The sequence below is a fragment of the Chaetodon auriga genome, chromosome 7 (genome assembly GCF_051107435.1).
Source record: "Chaetodon auriga isolate fChaAug3 chromosome 7, fChaAug3.hap1, whole genome shotgun sequence".
NCBI lineage: Eukaryota > Metazoa > Chordata > Actinopteri > Chaetodontiformes > Chaetodontidae > Chaetodon > Chaetodon auriga.
Genome location: NC_135080.1, coordinates 25285472 through 25313203, shown reverse-complemented (window position 1 = coordinate 25313203; position 27732 = coordinate 25285472). Strand labels below are relative to the sequence as shown.

General features: G+C 40.9%; 1 protein-coding gene across 1 annotated transcript; it reads left to right on the top strand.

The window, feature by feature from the left end:
- Positions 1 to 4850: 4850 nt before the first annotated feature.
- On the top strand, positions 4851 to 7521 carry LOC143323446 (zona pellucida sperm-binding protein 3-like). The gene is made up of 7 exons (XM_076735291.1): positions 4851 to 5351; positions 5448 to 5566; positions 6582 to 6685; positions 6766 to 6943; positions 7028 to 7133; positions 7223 to 7305; positions 7374 to 7521. Exons 1-7 carry the CDS (start codon positions 4851 to 4853, stop codon positions 7519 to 7521), a joined length of 1239 nt encoding a protein of 412 aa, XP_076591406.1.
- The last annotated feature ends 20211 nt before the right edge of the window (positions 7522 to 27732 follow it).

Sequence of the window (27732 nt, the reverse complement as noted above, 5' to 3'; positions counted from 1 at the left end):
GAACACTGTACTGTAGTTTCAGGCCTTTGTTGCTGCTGGACTGCAAAATTTACTTTTGCAGAGATTCACCCTCATTTGTCCTCTATGCATAAACCACAGTCTGCCAAAGATCTTTCAGCCCAGCAGCTGCCTGACTGCACTCTGCTGGCAGTGAGCCTCACACACACACACACACACACACACACACACACACACACACACACACACACACACACACACACACACACACACACACACAGACATCAACACTGCTGCTTTACAAAGAAGGATATCCCCTCACACACACATATTTCATTCTACAAAGCATTTGGCTTTAAGTTAATACATGTGAGATACAGTATTTATCATGTCTCCTGTCTCATCTCACTCCTGTCTTATTGCTGACAGCTCATGAATAATGCAGCATTTAGATTTTGGAAGCGAACACCTTTGAAGATGGAAGTTTGACATCTTCACATCGACTGAAGAACAAGTGTGAAGGTGAACATATGTTTGTATGCATTTAGAATGGGAATGGGTGTATGTGTGGTCAGGTCGCCCTCCAACTGGTTTGGAAGTCATTCTGCTGTATATTTGACTGGAGGGTGATTTTTTTTCCCCACATTTACACAGTATCTGACCAATGTGTCAAAGCAGAGCGCACAAGAAGTCACCAGCTCCATTAGTCACTCTGATCTTTTCTTTAAACAAGTTTATTTTTGCATGTAATGTGGCTGAAAATGGACAGGACCTGATTTAGTTTGGTCACTGACTGGAATGGCCTCTGCTGTCTAGTTTCTTGTTGCCCTGGTGACCCCGATGCCCTCTGTTCATCAATAGCTCAGTGGCTCACTCAGGGACAGGCCTGACAAACGCCCGGGGCAGCGGTGTAAATGTAGGCTACATACTGTAATGCAACTGTTAGGCAGATGTGGTGGCAGAGTCGTGCTTGGTTCCCTCCCCCCTCCAGCTGATGACTGATCATCTACAATGTGGCCAAAACTGAAAAATCATTTAGGGTAGAAAATGTGTGCAATTACTGTAACTACTGATGCTGGTTGGCAGAAGTTTACAATCAAATGAAAAATGACCTTAATGAGGACTTGAAAACTGCACTGGTTTTAACGCATTATGGTATGTAACCAGTAAACTGTACTAATAGTCATAACGTCCTTATGTCCTGTGTGCAATACTGACCATTCAGAAATCTTGTATCTAGTATGTACTGTGTAGAGGAGCTGAGATATAAAGGTAATGCATGTCAGTGTGCTTGTTTTTAAACATAACAATCCAAAAAGTTCAACAGTTGTCAATAAAAAGTGATAAAAGCACCTTTTTGGTATGGTGCACTATTTGACATGTATTGTTCTGGTAGAATTAAAGGCGCAGGAGCAAATACAAAAAAAATGTCTTTAAAGCTGCTGTAATGATTATTATTCAATTAAAATAGATAACATGACTACTTGTATGTGAAAAGGGTCGATCTCACAGACAATTTTCACCCAACTCTGTAGTTTCCTCCAGTGTTACAGAGCTTTTTAGCGTCTTTCAGCTGTCGTTGTAGTCTTTGGGGCTGCATCCTCATTGTTTTCACTCTAACCACAGAGTTGTTTCCAGCAGCAGCAGGCAGCTGTTTTCAGTTGAAAAAGCTCCAGAAACCCACTTTGCACACCAAATGACAAAGTTAGCGACCATCTGGTGAACGCAGTGGAGTGTTTAGCAGATTAAGAGCCAGACAGTTTTGCATTCATCAGGTGGATGGAAACACCACTCTGATAAAGTGCTAATGTTGCTCTGGCAACTGATTGCTAACAAGTTACCCATATCCACCTTTTGATGAGACAATGTGTCAGTCGTGTGTTTAGAGTTTTCCACTGTCTGCAAGTAAAGTAGAAATTAGTGATTGCACTATTCTTCAGGAATATCTAATTAAATTTGCATATCTATGTACATTTTTATAAAAATCCAGGATCTGTCTAAAATATGCAAAGATCAATATATGAACGGTACATGTAGAATAATAAACGTAAACAGTTTTAAAGAACTGTGACAACTCGAGTGACAAGAAAAGCCTGTTTTGTCATATTTTATATGATGGCTGACGGGTGAGCGGGTGGGGATTGGTAACAACAGCTCTGTAATTCATTCATTCATTCATTCATCTTCTTTACCCGCGCATCCCATTTCAGGGTTGCGGGGGGCTGGAGCCTATCCCAGCTAGCAATGGGCGAGAGGCGGGGTACACCCTGAACCGGTCGCCAGCCGATCGCAGGGCAACATACACAGACACACAGACAACAACTCACACACTCACACTCACACCTACGGACAATTTAGAGACCAATTAACCTAATGAGCATGTTTTTGGTCTGTGGGAGGAAGCCGGAGTGCCCGGAGAGAACCCACGCATGCACGGGTTCATGCACGGGAAGAACATGCAAACTTCACACAGAAAGGCCCTGCCCGGTACCCCTCACGCAGTACATCACACAGAAAGGCCCTGCCCGACCCCGGGGTCGAACCAGCAACCTTCTTGCTTCTTGCTGTGAGGCACGCGCACTACCTGCTGCGCCACCGTGCCGCCCAGCTCTGTAATTATTTTGTGAAATAAAAACACAGAAAAGGTCTTTATTTGTATATTACTCATTTTATAATGCTTCATTTGCTCCATATAGACAGGTTTAAACTGAGCAGGTTCACGCTGTAGGTGAGCAGATGAACTCAGTGCTTATACTCTAACAACAAACTAACTGGGAGTGTATAAGATTGATTTATGTAATAAAAGAGAGAATTATGAAAATCTAATGAAAAAGCAGTGACTCTTGCTATTTTCACATGATGCATTTCACCCTCCAGTAAATTGCAGCATCCTGCAGCAATCTGTGACTGACAGACATTTTTCATTACTTAGGTACTGTTACCATGGTAACTCCCCCCAAACCTTGAGATGTAATGTTATTTCAGGTGTCCCACACAAATATGCCATTTATAAAGATAAATTATTAAAAGAAAACAGGCAACCTGCCTTATGCTCTTTATGGTGTGAACAGAGACTCAGCAGCAGGATCCACCCTGACACCATGAAATGATGAACGAGCCGACAATAGACATCGTTATAATGAGACTTAATGTTGGTTATCTAACTTTTTTTTTTTTAGTTATTGTATCCGTCTTTCCAAATTTTCCACCTCTCTCCACCAAAACAATACATATTCCCTTACGAAAAAGAAGTATACTTCAACTTCATTTTATTACGTTTACTTAAGTAAAGCTTAAGTATATTTTTTACAAGTATACTTTATGCAGCAAGTATACTAATATCAATGTACTAGTAATATACTTCTAAGTGTACTTTTTCAATACTTCTTGGGACTAAATTGGAACAATTTTAGTTTATTAAAAGTATACTTTAAGTTTAAGAGAAGTAAACCTTGAGTACACAATTAGTTTACATTTTAGTTTTATTTTGTACTGCAAGTATACTAGTATATTACTTAGTTTATGAAAGTATACTATAGGTATACATAGGTATAATTAGTTTAGTTTAATAGTTTTTATACTGCAAGTATACTTTAAAGTTTTCTTTAAGTGAAATTAACATCATACTTAAAGTTTACTATTTCTATATTATTTTTACACTTTAAAATATACTACTAGATTACTGTTTAGGTATACTTAACATGTAATGGCTCATAATAGCAGCCAGTATGTATCAAGTCTGTCACAATACTGAGACCTGGGAAGAAATTTCAATGTTTTTCTCAAATAAAATCAGACAAATGTTTATCTGTTTCTGTGTGGGTTAATAACACTACATAAAAGATGAAGTTCAGTTCCACCCATGTACTATTTACTCTAAGCTATTCCACCGCAAAGCTGACTTGTTACTGCAAATTTACTTGTGGAATATGTAAGTTCATGAGTTAGTATACTGCAGTGTACTTCAAAGAAGCCAATGTGTATGGGAAAAATATTTTACTAGGCTACTATCAAAAGAATAAGCACAACTGCAATCCAAGTATAGCTGAACATTATTATACTTTTCCTAAGTATAGCTCGATCAAAAGTTCAAGTATTAGCCAAGTATACTTAGACTTTTCTGTATACTTTTCAGTATAAGCCAAGCATATTTAAGTATAACTTTGTTTAGTATATCTCTGATAAGTACATCAAAAGTAAACTGAAAGTATACTCCCTTATTTTTAGTTTAAAAGGGGTATACTAATAGCTGTTTTCTACTTCTCCAATGCGAGGATCTGCTGTTTCTGCTGATTGTTGGTCAAACAAAATGAGATGTCATGTCATCTTTTCGTGATTTGTAAGAGACCAAACTATTAACTGATTAAGAAGATGAAATGCTGCACAGAAGCAGGTCACAAATACTTAAGTACAGCACTCGAATAAATGTACTAAGTTACTTTCACCTGTGGATGATTACTCTGCTCACTGCATAAAATATTGTGTTATTTTATCTTTTTTTTTTCTTTGTTTTAACCTCAGTGCGCAAGCATATACAAACACCACCTGAAAAAATCAGAGTGGGTTTTTACTAAATAAATAGGGGCTTGCTTGAATGAACATCCATTAAACATCAAGCCATATGCTTGTACAAAAACCACAGTTTGCTCCCCAGATTCTTCCAAAGCACCCTTTGAAACTGCAACATGTGGAGCACCTGAGGATTCTGCTGGATGGTTGAGTTTTTCTTTTAACAGCAAATAGACTGACCAATCAGTGAGGGAGGTGCAGCTGTGAGATCCACAAGTGTGGAAAGGGATCCAACTAATTAGGCCAAGGGAGGAGTCTCTCCCTTTGTGTGCTTCAGAGGTCATGCTTAAGAAAGCTGCATAGAAAATTGTGTACTTGCAACAATGGGGTCCAGGAATCTTATCATGTGCGGCTTTGTGCTTATGTGTGTCAGGCTTTGTGGCGCTCGATTCCTTGGTATGAAAGAGCCAATCTACTGGGGGGTCGAGACGCGAAAGCCTTCAGGGGTGGAAGCCGAGCCAGCAGCAGGACCTGAGAGAGAGCACTCCAGGGAGTCTGCTCAACAAGCTGGAAGGCTCCATGCAAAGCACATCCAGCCAGCAGCTGAACCGCTCTCCTGGAAGTTTCCAGAAGATCCAGTGGATCCACCAAGTAAGCTTCCTGTCAAGTTTGAACCGCGGCAGCCAAGGACGACCAACCGTGCTGCTGTGAGGTGTGGGGAAAGTAGGGTCCAGGTGGAAGTGAGCCAGGACCTGTTTGGCCTTGGCAAGCTGATAAAGCCAGAGGAAATCACACTCGGTGGTTGTTCAGCCACTGAGATCGATACCTTGGCTCATGTGCTAGTCTTTGAATGTGAGCTGCACAGCTGTGGCAGCACACTCATGGTATGAGGTTTCTATTGCTACGTATACTGCATTGATACTACACTTTTCGAGGAGTAATGTCAATCAGATTTTAAACTCTAGTTTTCTTTTCCTTAGATGACAGAGGATGCTTTCGTTTATGTCTTCAAACTGGTCTACAACCCCAAACGGTCTGGCAGAAGTCCCATCATAAGGAGCCAGAGTGCTGTCATCGGAGTGGAGTGCCACTATCCAAGGTGACTTGAACTCTGCGTCAGCCTGCAAAGACCCTCTTTAGTTTACTTTGGGACAGTGAAGAAAGCAGTTTGTAAAATTAAACCATAATAAAGAATTTTAAAATCTCAACACACTGGTTCTATATCAATGTAGGCCCTAACTGCAAGGAGGAAACTTTGACACAAACCTGACACAATTAGACGACTGTACATATCAGGCCATGTCATACTTTAATTTCTGCTCCAAGGTAACTACATTTTTTGTGTGTATTTTGTAACATAGAGAACCACGGGAAAGTTCGCTTTGTGTAGTTAACTACTAGAAATTGGTCATTAATGGATGAAATGGCTTTAACTAGATTATAAAATATTCCTGGCATTAAGGTCATTGAGTTAAGAACACTACACTTGTAGTGTTTTCATTCACAACAATCTCCACCGACATCTGAAATTTGTAGGAGAAATCTCATGCAGCACACCCACTCTGTCCCAAACCATATGATATACTGATTGTGAGAAGATGGTGTGTTCACGCCAGGAACGTCACAAAAGTCTATTAACACCAGACGGTATGCATATTAAATACAGCTGATTCTTAAGCTTGCCCTTGATGCACACTTTTCTCCCACAATGCAGTGTGCAAAGCAAATGGGAGGAGCTGCTCAAAGTTTGGAAAGAAGTTAACAGAGTGTGGGTGGTGGTGAAACAGCTCCAGAGAGATCTGGGAAAACAGAACATTGAGCTGCTTATTAGTTTAGTTGGCAGTGATGCTCCAATTATATCCTTTATAAAATGGTTAAATATGTTTATTTTTTTGCAATGGTGCTTGGGCAGCATATCAGAGGCTTATTATGCAGAATGAGCTTGGGGTCAGTTGGAGGAATAGTAATTGTATTAGGCTGGCCATGGCTCCCCTGCTGATGGGGGTGAGGAAGAATAACTATCCCATGTGCAGTTCTTTGCTGTATTTGACTCTTCTCTGAAAGTCTGCTCTGCACAGACGCTGGTGCATCAACAGTACTCATTTGACTTTCAGGAGGCACAGAGTGAGCAGTGGTCTTCTGAATCCTGCCTGGATGCCCTACAGAGACACTGAGGTGGCTGAGGAGCAGCTGTACTTCTCACTGCAGCTCATGAGTGGTGGGTCATAGCAGCACACTACAGAATATATCTGGAAAATGTGATTGTGCAAAACATGAATTCAGTTTATTTTGCTTTAGATGACTGGAAGTTTGAGAGAACCTCCAGCAAGTACGGCATCAGAGACACTGTCAACATGCAGGTATCCCTCACGCAGTACATTCATGCACCCCTCAGAGTGTTGGTGGACAGCTGTGTTGCTACCATGAGGCCAGACCCCACTTCTGAACCAAGTCATGCTTTCATAAAGAACCATGGGTAGGTTTTGGATACAGACACGTATGAAGAGAAGTGCTCTTTCTATTTCTCTTTCATGTTAATGGTTGACATTTTCATTCACAGGTGTCTGGGGGATGGACACAGTTCCAGGTCCAGGTTCATGCCTCAGTCTCAGCCTGATAAGATCCAGTTTCAGGTGGAGGCCCTCAGCTTTCATCTGCTGAAGACGGTATGTTGAAAAAACAAAAACACATCTGCTGACATATAAAGTGTCACCTCTGATTCTCATATTACACATTATTTTTTTAATTTTAACAGATTTATATCACTTGCCAGTTGAAGGCTGTCCCAGCTTCATCCCCAGCGACCATTGAGCACAAGGCCTGCTCCTTCAACAAGCAGTACGAGAGCACGTTGACCTCCTCATTGATTTTCAACCTGTCTTCTCTGACACTAAGCTCTTCTTCAGTAGGTGGAGGGCACTTGGAGGTGAGGACCATTTCTGTGCCTGTTGTGAATCTACTTGTGGAATGAGGAAGGTTCGAGACCTGGATAGAGAAACAGGTACTGTACGTCAGCAGTCAGTCAGTTTATTCTTCATCACTGGAGCCAACTGACGATGTCTGTTCCTTAGGGGAGCAGTGGCAAGCTGAAGTGACCCTGGGCCCCATTGTTGTTGACTAAGAATGGTTACATTTATTTGTTTGATAATAAAAGTGTTTTTTTAAAAAGAAAGGTGCTCTGGTGGGTAAAATGGTATGTTGAAGTAAAATAACATCCAATGGGATTTTTCTTTTTTATGCACTCACACCCAAAAGCAAATGTGTGACGGTTTCTCTTTGGTAATCAGTAAGTCTGATGGGGAAACACTTGTGGAAGAAATGATGTTGCAAGAATTGCTTTTCTCAGAAACACTCAACAACTGATTGGTGTCGTACGCCTGCATGAGTGCTAATGTTGATGGTCCAAGGTTGGAAATCCTGAAATAGTTTCCTGACCCGCACTGTGGAGACACTCTGCAGGAGGTGAGCAACATTTATATAAAAGGTTTTTGTGCTAAATGTGTTGGAACATACTAATCCAGGATCTCAAAGACACTTCCAGGTTACAAAGAGATTAGTTCTGCCTTTTTGAGTGTCACAACAATGTTCCACTCTTGCACGTATATGGTGTTAAGTATAAGTGAAACATCAAAATACGTGAAAGGGGAAATGACTGCATGTTGCATATCATGTGAAACGACTGCCTGGTTTAGGCTTTCAGGCTAGTTTGATTCAAAATGAAACACTAATTTTAAGATGAAAGGTGTGGAGGCCTGCCTTTAGGAATTATCACCTAATGTTGTGTTTCATCTTTTTATCAACTCAAATTATGCAAAATACACACGTAGAGCACCATTTTACAAAGTTAAAGAGAGAAGTTCCAAATCTTACAGAATATTAACAAAATCCAACTTTAGAACTCACATACAGGATCTTCTCTCAAGATCACATACATACAGCACATCCACTGTCAGGTTCATAGGCCAGGTGACCGTATCTATCCAGTAAAACTGCACACGCTTGATGAGGCTGAACTAACTAGTAGCCTGAGTTAAGCTAGCCTTCTTGAAGTTAGCGACTAACAGTAGCATGAACAGAAACCTGAAGGTCCAGTTACTCATTCTGATCAGTCCATCTGTGGAAGAGCTTGACAAAGCAGGAACACTAAGCGACATTTTCACCTTCTCAGGTGCTTTTTCGTGCTCAGGAAGCAGTGGGAGATAAACCTGGAACACTGACCCCTGCTGGTCTTTCAAAATAACAGCATGAGGGAGGCAGTCTGCTGACATTAGAATAAAACAACCATTATTCTTAAAACTATTCAATTATTTAAATAATAAAAATGCACCATGAGACTAAGTGAAATCACTTTAACTCACATGCAATTATTAATTATTAGTTATTAATGAAGCTCATAAAAAAATCATAAAAACCTACAACATGAAATCACTGAGCTGCAAAGCAACGACCTGCTTAAAGCTACAAACAATTGCACTGACGTTTGCATCTCTGTTTGAATGACCTACGAATGGCAGCAGCTGTGCTCAACACTGACAGCCAACGCTGGAAACCCAGCTGTGTGTAGCATCATCATCATCGCCAAAGAGAAGCGGTTCAGCCATCGCTGAGGTTAGCGTGTTCAATAATTTAGGATTGCCCTTGATAGGAAAAAGGTTCTTCACCCCGGCTGCATGATGGCAGAAGTAAGAGACCTCTAAACCATCTGTGACCAAACTGCAGCTGCAGCAACCAGAAAAAGTCCCATTTTTAAAAAATTTGGTGTTTTTATCCTTCATTTGTCAGAAAAAAACCAAACATTTTCAACACAAGCGTCACCTGAACTCACAAAAGAATCAAAGTTTATCTATAAATTCATAAATGATCATTTTAGAAAGGCCCCTGGAGGCCGAGGGCCGACTGTCCTCGGCAGCATGAACATGTGGTCATTTCCTCAGATGCGTCTTCTTCCCTTTTGAAGTTCTGCATCTATTTTCTATAAAAGGTTTCTTGGTGTATCTGCAGCTCAAGTCGCTGGTTCTGCCCTGTGCTTCCCTTCAGTGCCTTTATCGTTCAGGAAGATGAAGATTTGATCTGTTTGATTTTTCTGTTGTGTTGCCCTGTTTGATCAAGTCTTAACTTAAGTTTCCTGCACTGCGGCTTCTTTTTTACCGCCTTCAGCGTGTGACCGTGTTCACTCAGTTCAAAAGTGTTTGTCCAAAACCAAATAATTCTCCGGCTGATTGGGTTTCATCCCGGCTCAGCTCTAATCCAGTTCAGGAAAAGGAGTTTTCAGTTGATTCAGTGTTTGAAACACTCGACCAGGTGAAACGTCACAGAGAGCTTCATGTTTTTCATCACTATCACTAATCTTTCTATCATGTTTCTCATTTTGGAATTAAACTCTGTATTTCCATCCTGACACCAGTTTGAGTCCTGATCTGACAGATGTGAACGCGATGCAGGTTCACACTATTTTTAGTCTGCAGATTCTATTGTTGCATTTGATCTTTGGTTAAAATGAGGATCCATTTCTGTCTGATTGTTTGTGTGAAATTAACTGAAATAAAAATGATGAAATAAAATAGCATCTCTGCTGCTCTTTGGTTCTCTGCCTGGAGTGTAAAACGCTCTACGTGATGTGTTCATGGTCATGGCGGAGACTCACACTTCACAAACATCCTTCACATATGCAGAGTGACAGTTGTGTCAGCAGCTAACCAGGCTTACAAGCCACCCTGCATTAATGGCCTCAACCCCACCTTTTTACTCTGTCAAGTAATCACAATACATATGTTTATTTTCAAGCAAAGCAAACACCAGCTTTGAAAAGCAGATCAAGGCGTTGGAGATGGAGCTCATTTCAGAAAAGCAGTTCCGTGCAGCGACTGAAGACAAACTTGAAATGTGCACTTTGAGGCTGAAGAAGCAGCTTTCAGACATAGACCCTGCACAGTTTGAGGCTGATGATCTCGATCAGCTGACCAAGGCCCTCTCAATCAAACTGGAGCACACAAGGGAAGCTAAGGACAGTCTTGAAAATGAGCTCAAGGCAGTGAAGGTGGAGCTCGTTTTCAAGGCTGTCCTTTGCTTCCCTTGTGTGCTCCAGTTTGATTGAGAGGGCCTTGGTCAGCTGATCGAGATCATCAGCCTCAAGCTGTGCAATGTCTTGGTCTGAAAGCTGCGCCTTCAGACTCTGAGTGCTTGTCTGAAGTTTGTCTTCAGCCGCTGCACGGGACTGCTTTTCGGCAAGGAGCTCCACCTTTGCTGCCTTGAGCTCGTTTTCAAGGTTGGTGTTGGCTTCCCTTGTGTGCTCCAGTTTGAATGAAAGGTCCCTGGCCTGGTCAGTCAGCGAATTGATATTTGCTCGATTTTGCATTTTGCTGTCTTTCAGCTGGCATCTCAGCCTCTTGATTTCCCAGTGTGCAGCGAAGTCATCTGGAATTGGGGCCTCTTCCAGCTGGGCTTTCAGGCTGCTGATCTCCCTCTGCATCACCTCTTTCTCATGGCTCCAGTTGCTCACTGTCTGTTCACAGAGGTCATGGAGGAAAATATCCAGCAAGTCCTCCTGAACATCTATCAGGACTCTGCATGAATCGGTACTTTGGATGAGGGTCGCCTCACTGTCCTTCAGCTTGACCCTCACCTCTTCCTCCAGGTAGCTGTGATAGAAATTGAGTTGTCGTTGAGGATCCATTGCCCAGAGTTCTGTGTCTTCCATGTGTAAATCGGTTGCCATTTCTCTTGTGTCTTCAGCCGCTGCACAGGACTGCTTTTTGGCAAAGAGGTCCACTGGCAACTGCGACTGCAGCTTCCGTGTTAACTGCGTACACAGTGATGTATATGGATACATCACTCATCACTGATGGGTTAGTTGATTAAAAAAAAACAAAGAAAAATAACCCACTGACTGACAGGAAGACAATGTAAGTCTGAATGAATTAAATGATGCATAATAACAATTCAGTCTGATGATCAGGGTAAAAGCATCAACTCATATGTGTAGAATCTGAGATGGTGAGCGACGCTGGCAGCTCCTGGTGGTAATATCAAAACACAGTGACAGCTTTCAATGATTTGCTGCTTTTTCTACAAGAACTGATATGACCACACAAAAGTCTTGTACATAGCAGCTTTAAATGTCTATCTGAAGTCTGAAATCTGTGCCATAGTTAAAGTGTGTAACCAGGCCCAGTAGGCTGAGTTTAAACATTGACCTCTTTTCTGTTTCTCATCATCTCTCTCTGATGCTTGTCCAGATTAGATGTCTATCTCCTGTAGGTGTGGACAATCCCACAGTCAGCCCTGGCTCCAGACATGAATGGAAATCCCTCTCCCTGCAGAGGACAGTACTGAGATCCAGCCAGAACAAATGGTAACAATGGTGGTTTTTCTTCTAAGTGGGCCGAGCTGTGATGGTAGTTTCTCCTGTACTTATCCTTCTCAATCCTTCCTGGAACATTCCCAGCTCTCTGCCTGCTGATGATTTATCAGCCTAGAGGTTCAGACATTTTCAAACCATTTTATGATATCTGGAAAATCTCATTCATACTGAAGCCCTTGTTGTTGATAAAACTTGTCACAACAACATATTTTTACTCTGTGTTGTGTATGAGTTTTTCCTGGAAACCCTGAACTGTAAATCATCAGGCAGCTGTTTTGTTTCATGCCGGTTCATGCTCAGAATATCACTTTTGCCTCAGTGATAATACTGCATAGCTTTGCTGTTATTTGACTCTGTTTTTGGAGCTGCAGCTCCTTCCAGTGACCTCACTATAACATCGCCCATCAGCACTTTCCTCCCGGTGGTTTACCATGTGCTGTAGTTTTCCAGCTGACGTGAATATGTTGATTTTAAACACAGACAATGGGTTTTCATTTAATGATAATACAACATGCATTCACTGTGTGTATAGTAACATCTGCAGAGTGTTTGTTTGTGTGCTGTTTCTTTCATCTCACCCACAGGTCCTCATCCCCCTCCTCCTCCTCACTGCTGGAGAGGCTTGTTCGCAGCAGCACAATGACCTGCTCTCATAGTTCTGACATCTGGACCTCTTTTATGCATGTGCAGATTTCACAGAAAAGCCTGTCAGATATACACTCTGCATGTGTTTATTGTTGCAGCTTATCACCACAGAGACACAGAATTTTTTTACCTTTGTTGCTGATTGATTTGAATTAATATGAACATTAATAATCACTCTTGGAATAATATTTGCCTTTGAACTACCAGCTGCACTTTACATTTTTTGGTCTTATCAAGTGCTCTAAAATCTATACAAAGAGAGGTTTGAGTTCATGGTTGATATCCTCATCTGAGTCAGCGCTAGAACATGTAAGCTAACAGACACGGGTGGAGTTTGGAATCATTTGCATGGCTTCTTGCTTTTATACTTGAGCTTTGGTGTAACAATAACATTTCAAACCCACCTTCCAACAGCAACTTGGATGAGCCATTTGGCTTGTTTGGCGTACAGGGCTGCACAAAGTGTGGTTGAGATTTTGGAGACGTGCATGTTGATACCTCTTCAAGCATCTGTGACCTACACTTACCCATAACATCCATGTCTGCTTACAGATGTTGCTGTGTGTCTTCGCAGAAGGATAATCTCGTCTTTAGGTCCCATAGGCTTCTTCAAAGGTTGCTGCAGGTCAAGAAAATCATAAAACTGGCCATTATAATGACCAAGATGGATGGCATAATGAGGGAAAGCACAGTTATTTTTTACGAAAACGTGAGACATTAAAAGAGATGTAGAAGTAGTTTTGTCTGAAGCGCAGTGTTCAATATGGAGTACAGTGTAGTTTCTGCTTCTGCACCACATGTAGAAATATGTCAAGCATATCTCTACATGTATTGAAAAAGAGCTGAGCATTACACCATCTTTTTCCTTATTCTGATCATAACATAGATATGTTCAATAACACTGCCATCATCTGCTGCTGGTTTATTGGAGTTTTCCAGCAACAGTCAAAAGAAAATTGGGGATGCAGCCTTTGTCCATTACCCTCCAAAGCTCCGGAACAAAATACCTACAGATACCAGGGGTGCCAGCTCAGTGAATATTTTCAAGAGAAAGCTAAAAAACTTATCTCTTCACTTCAGCCTTTCTCTAGCTATGACTTCCTGATACAGGTCTTAAACCTTTGTGCTTTGCCTCACACTAATACACTGCTGCATTTATTTTAAAATGTTCTATTTTGCTTGATTTTATACATTCTATATCATCTATTTTAACCTTTATTTTATTATTTTATGCTGTGACTGATGTTTTATCCTCATCCATATTTTGACCCTTATTCTACTCCAAGTGAATGAAGACTTGTGAATACGGTGGTTTCTGAGGCAACACTGGGTCGTGCCCTAAAGACACATAAGACTCACAGTGAGATAAGTGAGAACCACAGAAAGCAGAGACACCAGACAAAGAGTTCCTTTAGAGCTTCATCCTCATAGTCTTCTTCAGATTTTTTATCCTTATTCTACTCTATTTTTTTAACCTGTACTTTAATGTTTTATTGTGTGGTTTTATGCATTGCCTTAATTTTTATTTTCATCCTTATCTCCATCTTATTTAACAGTTATTTTCTATCTGTTTTATGTTCTTTCTGTTTTTTCTATGTAATAAATTCACTTGGTGCATGTGATTTCTTCCTTGTAAAGCGCTTTGAATTCCTGTTTGAAAGATGCTATACAAATAAAGTTTGTTATTATTATATTATTATGTATGTAACTAGAGACAAAGGCAGACAGAAAAAGGAGGAAAAAAACGACAAATATCACTAACATTGTCATTTCATAATCCTTTAGTAATGTTTCCAACAGTGACAGCTCATTGATCAATCGATCAATGTCAGTGATAGAGGTGGTGCGTGGTTAGCCAAGCTTTGCTTTGAGACTGAACGCCTACCAGCACCTTTAAAGCACCTTTCTGTTCTGCTGGGTTGAAGATGTGTCTGAAAGATCTGAGTTTTACAGTTTGTATTTTCTCTGCAGGAACATCCATATTTAAACATTGTAGTCGACCACAAGCTCATTGCTTCTGCTGATACTGAGCTTCAGGTGATTGTTGTAGCACCATGTGATGAAGCTCTCTGTCCACCATGGGAAGCCTCGATGGAGCTGAGGCTCAATAAGCAGCCTTCATGGCTGAGGCAAAATGAGCTGTTCACATCCTGTCATCTCATGGAAAAATGTCATGACTCCATATTGTGATGTTTTTTAAACCATGTCCGTTTTCTTGGATCCAACTAGCTTTATATGCACTATTGTGGATTAACCAGGAGTCAGGATTTAGCAAAGAAATATTCTTTTTTCAAAATTTCTTCAGCAAATTATCTAGATGAAATATGAGAAAGACAAACCTCTGTCAGCTGTTTGTTGAGAAGCTGTTTACTTTGCTCAGTGAAACGCTCATCGAGCAGCAAATATCATGCAGCTGTTTTGTGTCCTGTGTGATCAAGGCATTACTCCCAGCCAACTGAGCCATTTGTTACATTACATTAGTCTTGTCTAGGGTCATGAGGCAGTCAAGTCAATTCTATTTATACAGCACCAAATCATAATAGAAGTTATCTCAGGGAATTTTTCATGTAGACCAGATTTCAACTGTACTCATCATCACATTATTTACAGACACACAACAGTTCCCACTATGGGCAAGAACTTAGTGACAGTGGCAGGGAAACTCTTAATAGGCAGAAACCTTGAGTAGAACCAGGCTCTGAGCATGCGGCCATCTGCCTCAACTCGACGAGAGAGAGAGAGAGAGAGAGAGAGAGAGAGAGAGAGAGAGAGAGATGTCTAGGCCTATGGAAGCATAACTAAGAGACGGTTCAGGTCTCACCTGAACTCATGACTGACTGCAAGCTTTAACAAAGAGCAAAGTTTTAAGCCTACTTTTAAATGTGGGGTGGGTGTCTTCCCCCCAAACCCACAGCCGGTTCCACAGGAGAGCAGCTTGATAGCTGAAGGCTCTGGCCCGCATTCTACTTCTGCAGACTGGTTGGTGGTGACCATAGGGTTCTGCTTAGGGCTATGCTTCCAGTCACCCACCCACCCTGGCTACAGCAGGTGCACTTGGTTTGCCCACACTGGCTAGTGGGGGCTGGCTGAGTACAGTGCCTAAACACTGAGTTTCCATGGTGCAGAGCCATCCTTCCAATTCACTAAGCCTGGCCTCCAACACAGCAAATAAACTACATTTATTACATGTATCATCACTGGCAACCAGAAATGAGAGACTACACTTACGACAGCAGGCCAGCACATCCTGAGAGGAATTTATCCCATCATACACTGGGTGGAGACAGGTTTGCTAGGTCAACAGTAAATCATACTGCTGTCAGACACATTGATAGCTATGGACAGTCTGACATGCAAGAATGAACATGCAAGTGGAGATGGAAACTCCATGCAGAAAGCACTGGAAATCAAACCCACAACCCTCTGCCAGTGCCTTGATGTAACCAGGCCAATCAGTGACACAGTAATGATTATGCATTAGTGTTCTGATGCTGCTATCTAAAACAAACACCTTGACTCAAATGTCAGTGTGATGCCTGATGTAAATGTGACTTGAGCAGCAGCCTGCTGTTTGATAAAACAAGCCTTCATGATGTGATCAGTGACTGATTTATTGTAAGTTAATGACATCGTTAGAGCACCAGGCAATGAAATGACATCTGGTGTTATTTGTATAACATTATCATTCTTTCTGTACCTCTGCTCTATTCAGAGTGCAGTGTTGGATTGGGTTAGGCGTTGTTCAAATTACTTTCAGTGAAGCAGACTCACTGTCATGGGACATAAAAGACATAGAGTGTACCCTGTGCTACATCGAGGTGTGTTGTTTCAAATTCATTTTAATGAGGAATGGCATGAGCATCAAAGTCAAGCTTATTTTCTGGCAAATCATTTGTCTGCATTATACAATGTAGGTGAATGCAAGTTTGTGCTGCTCAAAGCATCAAAAAGTGACATCTGAAGAAGTCAGATGGAATAACTAGGACATTGCCTCTGGAAAGAAACATAAGTGTGTTTTTCAAATGTCATCTTTTGATGCTCTAAGCATCACAAACAAAATGTCATTGACCTCCATTGTACTGGGGCGGCAGTAGATAGATAGATAGATAGATAGATAGATAGATAGATAGATAGATAGATAGATAGATAGATAGATACTTTATTCATCCCCAAGGGAAATTCACATTTCACAGTATATCTCAGCAGTGGGTGCATTCAAATCTGGGCATATAAAACCAAAACTGTCTGCATGGCTGGATACAATTAAAGGTTAGCTAGAAAATGTTTCTTTAATGAAGTACTACATCTAATTTTCATGTCCTGAAAATGACTGATCATTTAAGGAAATTTAAGGCAACCTACAAGATTACCTGACAATCAAACAACGTAGCCAGAACTGTGAGTAGCAGCCGACATGATCCATATAGCATTGGGTACCAATTTGATCATTTGCTAACACTGTCCATGTGAGTGCACATGTATGTATTTCCATGTATTTGGGGGTAATATATATTCTAATGGTGTGTCAAGTATTAAAATGTGCCATGTGAATGTTGGTTGGTTTGGAAGTTCGCCACTGCGTCCCATCTGTCAAGGCTGTAAGTCATTACAAGGTATGCAAACAAATGGTGCCTCTGTTAGTCATATGTCCTCATAAGTGCATTGATCTGCTGAGATTGAGGCTGTTAGGCAAACAACGTAACATCCATGATTTCCTGAGGCAGGAACTGTCCGTGTTTCCATTAGCTCTGATGTCAGACGGTATCATTGTGAATATATGTCATTTTGTATTCAGTAAGAAGTGTTTACAATCCTCAGGGGTAAGAAGCTCAGCCAGCTCCATTAACTGTTGCATTATAATTAGGGATAGCAAGAGGCAAAGCCACCTATACTCAGTCTTCATGTGGTTTTTATTTACAGACTTCACTTTATGACCTTTGTTGGCTCATATAAATGTGCATCTCACAAATCATAATGAAAAATCATATGGGTGTCAGCCTGTTCGACCATAATGTTTGTTTGTTTTGTTTTGAGGTTCAAAGTTCATTCTTGACATTCAACTCAGCTTATAAACAGAACAGCCACTTTGTGGTGTGATTGTTACACTTATACTTGGGTAGTTCGTCTGAAGCTCAGTTTACCTCCCCTTACACCTACTACTACAAGTCTGATGCATATATTCAAGGCTGGATTGTAAGCAGGTGAAGCAGGAAACTGCCCCAGAGACTTAGCACTCCCATGGTCCTGAAAGCTCTAGTCTTAAGGGCCATTTTAAGGACACTGCCTTGACGAGGATCTCTGTTTCAAAATCTTGCTTTAGACCTTCTTTTATTTCAGGTGTATGTTTAATCACCGGCGGGCTGTGGCTCAGGAGATAGAGTGGTCGTCCACCTATCAGGAGGTCGGTGGTTCAATCCCTGGCCTCAGTCACATGCCGAAGTATCCTTTGGCAAGATAGTGAACCCCAAAACTGCCCCCGATGCTGTGCCAGCGGTGTGTGAATTCATATGTATGTCGCTTTGGATAAAAGCTTCTGCCAAATGACTAACTGTATTTGTAATTGTAATCAAATCACCCACACAATAGACCTGGTGCCATGTGTTTCCAGCATAGAAAATCCAAACATTGGTCACAGAGTGCAAGAAACAGGGTTCAGTAGAAGCCCAGCAGATAATTGACCCAGCAACTTCATTTTTTTTTAAGTCTAAAGTTTATACCTTATGTAATCTAGTGTCTTATTCACAGTTCCTCTTATGTTAGAGCATATAATCATTTAAGTATCAAAGTGTATGAATTTACTAGTTTGCAAGTTTTCATTTATGTGTGTATTTTTGGAAGGAGACAAGCACACAGTGGCTAAAAACTCTTCATTTCAACAGCAGTCCGGAAGGCATGACTGACGTTATACTGGTTGGTAACTGGCAGGAACAACTGCTGTAGGTGATGCTGATGAGGCAACACTTACAGCTGCCTTACTGTCATGGCAACCAGCACAACAAGGTAAGACTGACAGATTTACAGGCTCATAACTCTGTTCTGATTTCTAGGCAGGAGAGTCGCTGGTTGTTTCATGTGTGGGTTGGGCTGTGTGGGATACATTTAAAAATATTACTGCTTGTATTTTTGGAGAGTTGGCAGCTGAAATCAGAACATATGCAGAACATCTAAGAGATGAATCAGGATGCTGTGTGTTGTGGTAGAAAATGGGATGTCTTGTCACCCTGTAATACACTCCACACACACACAGTCAGGCAATGAACTACTAGTTATAATTCTTTAAATATACCCACACATTCTCATTCAGTGGCTGTCCTTTATTTTTTGCCTTATATTTTTTCTGCATTGTACATTCTGAAATAAGAGATAATGTGTTTGACACCATAAGTAGTGTTGTGCAAAAGTAGTGTTGGTAAATGGCCCATTCGACTACTGTGATAATGCATATTATGGCAAGAAGCGCTCAACTAAGTAAAGAGAAACGACAGTCTATCATTACTTTGAGACATGAAGATTTCAAGTACATTGACTGTATTTTCAAGTGTAGTCATGAACAACCATCCAGCAGTCTGAAACTGGCTCTCACGAGGATCTCCCCAGAAAAGGAAGACCAAGAGTTACCTCTGCCGCTAATGAACCACCTCTGATAAGAGCATCACAGTTACCAGCTTCAGAAACCACCAATCATCAGACCAGTGGAAATCTGTACTTTGCTCTGATGAGTATTTTTTGTTCCAGCTGCCTTGTCTTTGTGAGAAGCAGAGAAAGTGAACGGACGGTGTATGGAAAGCATTGCAGGGGATGACCTCACAAAGCTGGCTGAGAAGATGTGTGTGTGCACAGCTGTCAACAAAGCAAAAGATGGCTGAAGATGGCTTCAGTATTATTCTATGTAGAAAACAGTTGTAATAAAAATATTGTACATCTCTTTGAGAAATATCTCTAGACCTTCCTGCATGTCAAATATGAAAGAAAAAACATAAAAAGGTTTGCCAATTGTCACAAATGACTGAGGTGTGGGTAGATGGCAGATCTTCGACGGGTGAAAGTAAAAAACATCAACAAAGTGATTTAACACACTTTATCATGAAATAATTAATGTGTTGAAGTGCACACATGGATGAGAGTCCAAGATGCATTTCTCTTTTAGATATAATCATCTTGAATAAAAGTGTCAAATTCTCACACACACTGACTCCCTCACTACAAGTATGAACATGCTGTGTATTCATGACATTTACCTTCATCAGGTATATCAACCATCACAGCAGCTCCTTATAGATGCTTGGTAAATGATCAAATCAAAATCCAACAGAAAAATAGATCCATCGGTATCGGTCAGTACATCAATTCATATTGCACAAAAGTCAAGAATTAGAAAAAAAGGAGCACTATTCATTTAATTTAATAATCAATTTAATTATATATCTTTAATCCCAACCTGATCGCTAGACACAGAGTTGGATTATGCTCAGAGATCGTGGTTATGGTGAAGACACTATGGTTAAGGTAGACATCAAAAACACTTGGTTTAGTAAAAACCCTGGTTATGGATAAGTGGAAGGAAACAGTTCATCACTGATCTGTGATGGAAACTAAACTCATCTTAGTGGTGTTTCAGTGTGCAGAGTTATAATGACTGGGAGCAGGTTTACAAATCAGAGTCGTGGAATACTCTGACTGTTCCCTGCTTGCCTGAATGTACGTGGCAGCACTGGGGTTATTTTTGTACCTCAAGCTGTCTGTCATCTGCTATCACTGTACACCCACACGCAGTGACTCACACAGCAACATTACACACTTTATTAATTTCTTTGTTTACCATACTCTAGACGTTTGTGAGTTTGCAGAGGCTTGGTTTCTGAGTTTGCTGGCCTGCGCTGCGCTCTCACTGCTCTGAATCATGCTGTTGTCATATTTCACCAGCTTTGTCTGTCTTTTCGCCTCACTTGCTTCCTGTCAGGCAACAGTTATGACAGTTAATAAAGCCTCTGCACCGGTTATAATCCCTCGCTCTTTCTCTTTCTCACCAGGAGTTCAGTTGAAGTTCAGATGAGTGGAGAGCTAAAATGTTTCCTCACACCACTCATCACATTCTTCCATTCCTGTCTCCTGACTCTCTAACAGTTCCTGTGGTTAACTGCATATATCTTAGAGACTTGTGGATGCAGATGGATGCTCTCAAAACTGGTGTAAAAAACACCAAAAAACCTGGTGTGTCATAGAAGAAGGTATTCAGTCAAACAGGGATACAGCATGATCTCAGCACAAAAACATACTATTTATCACAGTTTTTTGAGGTTCACTCCTGTGTTTGCACTAGTTTGCACATGAGTGTTGCATAATATTTCAACATGCTGGCTCTTGCACACCACCTTGTATGCTTTGCTGCAGGGCAGAGCAATGAGACTATTCACGTTTGGCAGGGGCTGGATCATGGTCACTAAATGTCTTTCTCACTTTGCACCAGCTGTTTGTAGTATTTTGCTTCTTGTTTCAGCTTCCCCAAAGTTAATTTTAAAGCACGTTTTCGAGTTAAGAGGAAGTAAGAGATCAGATGAGTCAGCACGTTTGGGTGAGTGAGGTTTGTCACAGTTGATTGAGCAACTAATTGTGAGTGTGTTGGAGCATATCCTGCTGCATTGTGGGGGATTTGAGCTCTCAGGGATGTAATGGAGGTTGAGGAGGGGGTCCACTGAGGATGACATGGTGACAACATTTCCCAGCATATTATCGGTAATGACACAGTAACACAAAATGTACAATTGTACATAATAATAATTATTATATTATTTTATTATTATATAAATTATTATATAATTTTATTATAGTTTATTCCACCCCATCAATGTTTTTATACCATTCCTTTTGTAGTTACCAGTTTAACCTATGTCAAGCTGCATATGAGATGTTCTGTGGCCTGAGGGAAATTATCTGGAAATTAACACACCTCGTAGTCATCTTGTAGTTATGCCAGCAAATGCATTGTTGGAAGGACAGTTCAGGAAATTTTCAGATTTTTTTCCTTCTTAGCAGTTTCAGACAAATGTGTGATATCTTTTCTTCATGCTTGTGTTTAGTTCTTAACAAGCCGTACTGAAAAGAAACAACTCTCATAATTGTGTTAGAAACTGAGACTGACACCTTCCAACCTTGATTATTAATTATACAACACAATTATACAATATAGAAGTACATTACAACATAGTTTACTTTGTATGCCATTGTATGACAGTACTGTCATGGATTTTCATCTGATCAGCTATTACATAGAAAATTGTGGCACACTGATAGAAATCGAATAGTTTTGTTTATGAATGTCAGTCTTTGGCTGAAAATGCTCTTCTCAATCTTTCCCTGGAACAAAAGGTTAAAATTCTGATGGGGAAAAAGGTTTGTTGTGTGTCATTGTGTGTCACATAATTTACGATACTACCAACTGACCAACTGAGGTCACTACAGCTAAATCCTCTAACACCACAGCACTGCTCCTGGGGGCTTGAATTCAAACCATTAATCAAAGGTGTTGTCACAGAATATGCAACAAACCAGCGCTTTAACATGTCACACAGTCACTAACATAATGTCAGCCAGAGACAGCAGGACTATGACTTACTGATGATAATTTCATATGAATCTAATTTTGACAGGATACCAAGGCATGAAACGATAACTCTGACTCCTCATGGCAAGAACGAGCAGAGATCACAGGGCGATTTGAAAATGTGGAAAATCATTTTGGATACCATCAAGTATAAGGTCAGTACATACCTGTGTAGAATATTAATATCGCCACTATCCAGTGGGTTGTCCACAGAAGTTTATACAGAGATCAGTGATTGAGTCTAGACATACAATATCAAAGGACTACTGAGGAAAATGTCCTAGCAGCAGTAAAATCACCATTTCCTCAGCTCTAACTTCCATCGGCCTGGCTATCAGTTACTGCAACATCAACCAAAGACGTGATTAGTGGCGGCCTTGTCAAACTTAATGAGCGTGTCGGGACGACATATTCGACTCTCTGAAGCTATCTCCCCCACTCAGAGAGTGGACTTGGAGGCAGAATCTCTGACACGGCACAATCAGGAGGTCTTATTGGAGGAGTCTATCGTCTTGATTGAGCTCAGGTTTCGCCAATGAGGCACCAGCCAGGACCAGAGCTCCCTGGGGCATTAGCAAAGTGGGAAGGAAATACAATAAAATGTCAAGGCCAATTAAACTATAAATGCATTAGGTCCAGCTCGCCCATTGCTAGCTTATTTGCAGCAAAAGGATTCTAGGAAAGCTGCTGCCACCCATTTTGCATAATGCGAAAATCCTGTAAGAGTTTGTTGCCTGGGTCAACATGCAGGACATAAATTCTGGTGCAGCAGACTCCACCCTGGCCATTATGGCCATTAATTCACCTCTCTGTGGAAGGCCCAAGACATGGAAAAGAAGATGAGTGATGTTTTAATGGAGTGTAGAACTGGCTCAATTCACCAACGTGCTTCATCACTGCCAGCAGCCATTAACCATTACTGTGAGATTTTAAAATTTTAACACCTAAGTAATCATACAGGCACATCATAAATGAAGCAAAAGGAGTAAACATAGATAGGCCTTGCAGGCTTCTAGCATTATTGTGAAAAGACAGCAAATCAATGATTGGCCTTTGTCTATGCTGGCTGATTGGTGGCTTTGTTAGCCGTTAGCTATAGTCACAGTTGAAGAATATGAGAGCAAAATGCCTGATATTATGAATGGTTCCATACCCTTTATACCAATTCTAAACAAAAATATGACTCATCACTGAGCAGAAGACCTGGACATCTGTTTTCTCAGTGACCAGTTATTCATGTCTGAGTGCACTTTTCTCAATCTACAGCAAAAAACAGCTTTGTGTCGGCTCTTTCAAACATCTTCCATGAAATGTTGAAAAAACTTTTTAAATGCTGCTTTCCTGATCTAACAGTGCCACTCAAACCTTGATCTGGTACTAACACAGAATGAACGAGGGCTGAACAAAAACCTTGTTTTTTCATGTCTCTGTTGAAATGTAAGTGCAACTATGAAACAAAAAAACATAAAAATTACGGCCACTTAAAGCAGCAAAGGATTTATAGTCCATCCTCTAACCCCACTGCTCTGTATTAAGGCTGGCTTTTCACCTTGCCTCCATGTTTGACCAATCAGCTATAGTCACTTTTCCTTTAGATGACTAATGACCTGGTTCATTTATTCATTGGCATTAACTGCCTTTTTGCTTACTTGGGGGCAGTGCAACAGGCTGTAAACACAACAGTGATATATTGTATCATCAGCTTTTTTTATTTAAAAAGGTAGATTTGTTGCAAACAGTTGCCTGTTTACACATCCAGCAGACACAGGGTGACATTAGCATTCAATGCACAGAAGTGACAGTGAGAAAAAGATTTGAAGTGAATGAGTCATTAAAACCATGTGGGATCATTGCACTTTTTCTCCACCGGGCATTAGTGACAATGGCTCAAGGCCATCTGCAAAGAGGAAGATGGACCATGTTTCGTTTGTCCTCAGCACTCTCTGGGTTGTTGGTTCTTTGGTTTGTCTGTCTGTGTTTGCTGCTGGGCAGGTAGTGTACAGTAGGTTTTTTTTTCACTGCAAACAGTTTCCTGCTCTGCGTGGAAATGATGCTGACGACAGCAGTGGGACTGAATTTAGTTGCTGATGGTAGAAAATCCTCTCCAGAGATGAGGGAGACAAATTTTTTGTGGGTTTGTTGGTATGAACAACACATTTCACATTACACATAGTCTTTGATCCATAGTTAAAATAAAAGTACACATTTATCTTTTACCAAGGTAAATGTTTCATGCACATAATGTGCAGGTTGACAGCTGGACTAAAAAAAAAAAAAAAACAGAATGTGCTGCATAGGCTTACAATCTGTTTGAACTATGTACCCTAAAGAACCTAATGCAGATGTGCTGAACAATATTTCCCAAGAAAGACGGTGAATCTGTTACCGTGCTAGTCATCTGTTACCTTAAGCCTTGCACACATTTACAGAAATTTTAAGAGTTTTGAGCCTAGTGTTCAAACTGGCCAGTTTGTGTCCATTATTGATCATATTTCAAAGTTGTTTTCTCTTGCTCATCTCATTTCATCCTCCTCTGCCAAGTGGCTTCCATATTTGTGCTATTAATGTATGTTACCTGACAGGAGCATGAAATATTGGCTCAGCAGTGGCAGCCGTTCTTTGGAATATGAACATGTGCATCATTATGATATGATTTGCTGGCACTGGCTGCATGGCTCAGTATTGGGTAACCTAAGGGCAAAACATTCCCTCCACAACACTGATACTATGATTACATAACGATATGTTCCCTTGGAAATAGACAGTTTTGAATCTTTCAAGCTAAATACCAAAATGTCTGCGTTGTCTTCAGCGTTGCCATAGCTGTATCCACTGTGCTGAGTAAAATGTCTGCATGAGTGGTATATTTTACTTGTATTACAGTTGATATGCTAACAGTGTTGCCTTTTTAGACTTCGGCACTCTTTCAAGCCTGTCAGTTCTATACCACAATACCAAAAGAACTGCTGTGAACTGGCTAAAGCAGCACATGGACATGATCCACATCTGCAAAGGGTTGGGCAAACCCTCTTGTTTGTTGAGCTGCCACAGCTGCACAGGAGTTTAAAAGCTTTCTGGAAGTGCACAGAGGCCTGATGCCCAAGATGGAGAGAGAAGAGCTTCTGTGTGACGTGGGTTAATGTGTGACAGACACATTAGAGGGAATTGTGCTCTTATTGCAGTCATTGCAGTGAGAGGAGTATCACTACCATGGCCTGACAGTGTAATGAGAAGAAGCATTAGGATGCTTTCCACAGTGATGGCCAGTACTAGTGAGAGGAGGCTAGAAGCCTTTCTAACGATATCAACTTAACAAGCAGTGCGAGTTAGACTGACTCTCTGGTGTTTTCTCGGGCATTCATTAAGAAGACATGCTGTTTAGTGCAGGATCAAATAGAACCCCAGCTGCTCTGTGTATGGACTTACTTGAACTGTATAAAGTGACTGAAATTGAGATTAGTCCACGCACAGTGATGCAGTGATTATGTGACAGCCTCCATCAAAGGCAGAGCAGTTAGACCGGGCTGACGGGTTCATGAGGACTACAAGGATCGTGCTGTTGTGATTGAATATGTCAACTTCAGTTAGTTATGTAATATTGCTCATTAATAATGCATGATGAGGAGCTGCTGACGCCCAATTCCAAACATACAAATCAGCATCCAAACACGTGGCCTCCTTAGCAGTGATGAAAGTGGTGGTCAAAACTGGCAGCTTCTTGCTTATTAAGACCTTTTTTTGAGGGTACTGCAGTTGAAGTCCCAGGACAGTTATATAAGGGGTAATTACATCAATTCTCCTGTTAATGTCAATTCAATCAAACAATGAATGCCCTCTGTCGCAGTACACATTGGTCAGTGGCTGATAGCAGGTGTTTTCTTTTCAGCTGGGGCCTAAAACGCTGATAAACATTCATTTTCTTATGTTCACGCCTTTGTCATTGCAGCCCTGTAAGCACTAGCCTTTCACACTTTTGTGCATTATTTTCAACCAGTCACTGTTTTTGTGTTTTTCATTTTCAAATCAACGACGTCTCTCTGGTCAGTGTGTCTGATAAATGTGTCAGTGGTACTACTTTGCTGTAACAGATGAGATGTATGGATTTAATAACTGCATACAGCTGGCTTAGGGATAATATTGAGTCATTATACATCACTCATCCATGTCTTTTACTGTGGTCTCACAATCCCGCTGCACCCCACCCCCTCACCCCTCTTTCACCATCTGCCCAAACAACAGACAGACCCCTGACCATCAGCTTACTGTGGGATAAAACCTGACCAGACTCACAAGCCTGGCACTTAACCTGCCAAGACAGCCTACTAATTCAGAGTCTGTGTGTGTGTGTGTGTGTGTGTGCAAGAGCTGCTCCAACAGAGATAAACACATTTTTTTTCACAACACATGGCAATTAGAGGTTACAGTCTTAGCTCCAATGGAGATTTGTATTAATTGTGTGATTATCATTGAAGAGGATCATCAGGCGTATTGAGTGACTGGCAGTTTGTTAGGGATAGCTGTACTGCATCAAGTGGAAATAACTAATTACAGTTAAGGCTGCTCCTGCAATTGAGTACTGCTTACTATACATGAGTTATTTGATATTACTCAAATACATTTTACATCTTCATGACAGTTATTTGACACTAAAGATTATCTTGATTTTTATGACCTTAGCAAAACTGTCCAGCCGTGTGAAAAACTGTGCAGCAGTGAAGCGTTTTCCATTAGGAGTTATCTGGTGAAGTATTGTACAGTTATACAAAGCCAGTGCCAGTTAGCTTAGCATAAAGACTGGAAACAAGCTTGCCTGGATGTACCCAAAAGGAAAAAAGAAATTGAGCCCTGTAAAACTAATGCCTGTAGACTTCTGTTTGTTAGATTAAACAAACAAGATATAACATGATCAGTAAAATGTACAGTCTCTGCTTTCTTTAAACTTTGGACAGAGGTGAGTTTGCTGTTTCCCTGTGCTTCCAGTATTTATGCTAAACGGAGCTTATCATCTGCTGGCGCTGCCTTCATAATGAGTGTACAGAGTGGTATCAATCCTACTCTCAGTATAAAAGCAATAAGTGTATTTCCCAAAATGTCTCACTATTCATTATGTCATTTTGGCCTTGGAGTGTTTAGTGTGGGGAGACAGTTTAGTTGAGCTTGGCATGAGGACTGGAAGGATGGGGCAGCATTGGTCTTGCTCAGAGCAGACACTTTAACTTGTCATTGTAGGGAAAGCAGTTGCATCCAAGGAGGGCTGAATGAAGGGCAACTGGATCCTTCTTTAGTTCTAACTGACTGCTGGGGAGTCCCGGGGATTTAACCTCTGTGGGGTCATTATCATGGTCACTGACCCACTTAGGTTTCTGGTGCCGCTGGCTGTGTAAGATCAGGTGTTAGAGTCATTGGAGTCACCAGGGACCAGGTGTGAAGTACAGTCGCTGGATTTGTCACAAGGCCTAATGTGAATAGTTATTTCTCCTGGGAAAAGCAGGTGGTGTAACTAGTAATGTTAACAATGGCTTTGTTCTACTCATGTGTCCTAGTAAGCCATGACAGTGTGACAGTGAGCCAGCATTAACAATAGAAGGACCTTGAAACTGAAGCAGCTAGATGGAATTCAGCCATCATTCATTTCATTATTTACACCTGTGCTTTGCTT

Bases quoted from the DNA above. Each gene is read 5' to 3' on its own strand.
- LOC143323446 (XM_076735291.1), top strand. From the start codon at position 4,851: ATGGGGTCCAGGAATCTTATCATGTGCGGCTTTGTGCTTATGTGTGTC. The intron at 6,686-6,765 runs GTGGGTCATAGC...ATTTTGCTTTAG, and splicing joins CTCACTGCAGCTCATGAGTG to ATGACTGGAAGTTTGAGAGA. The intron at 7,134-7,222 runs GTATGTTGAAAA...TAATTTTAACAG, and splicing joins GCTTTCATCTGCTGAAGACG to ATTTATATCACTTGCCAGTT.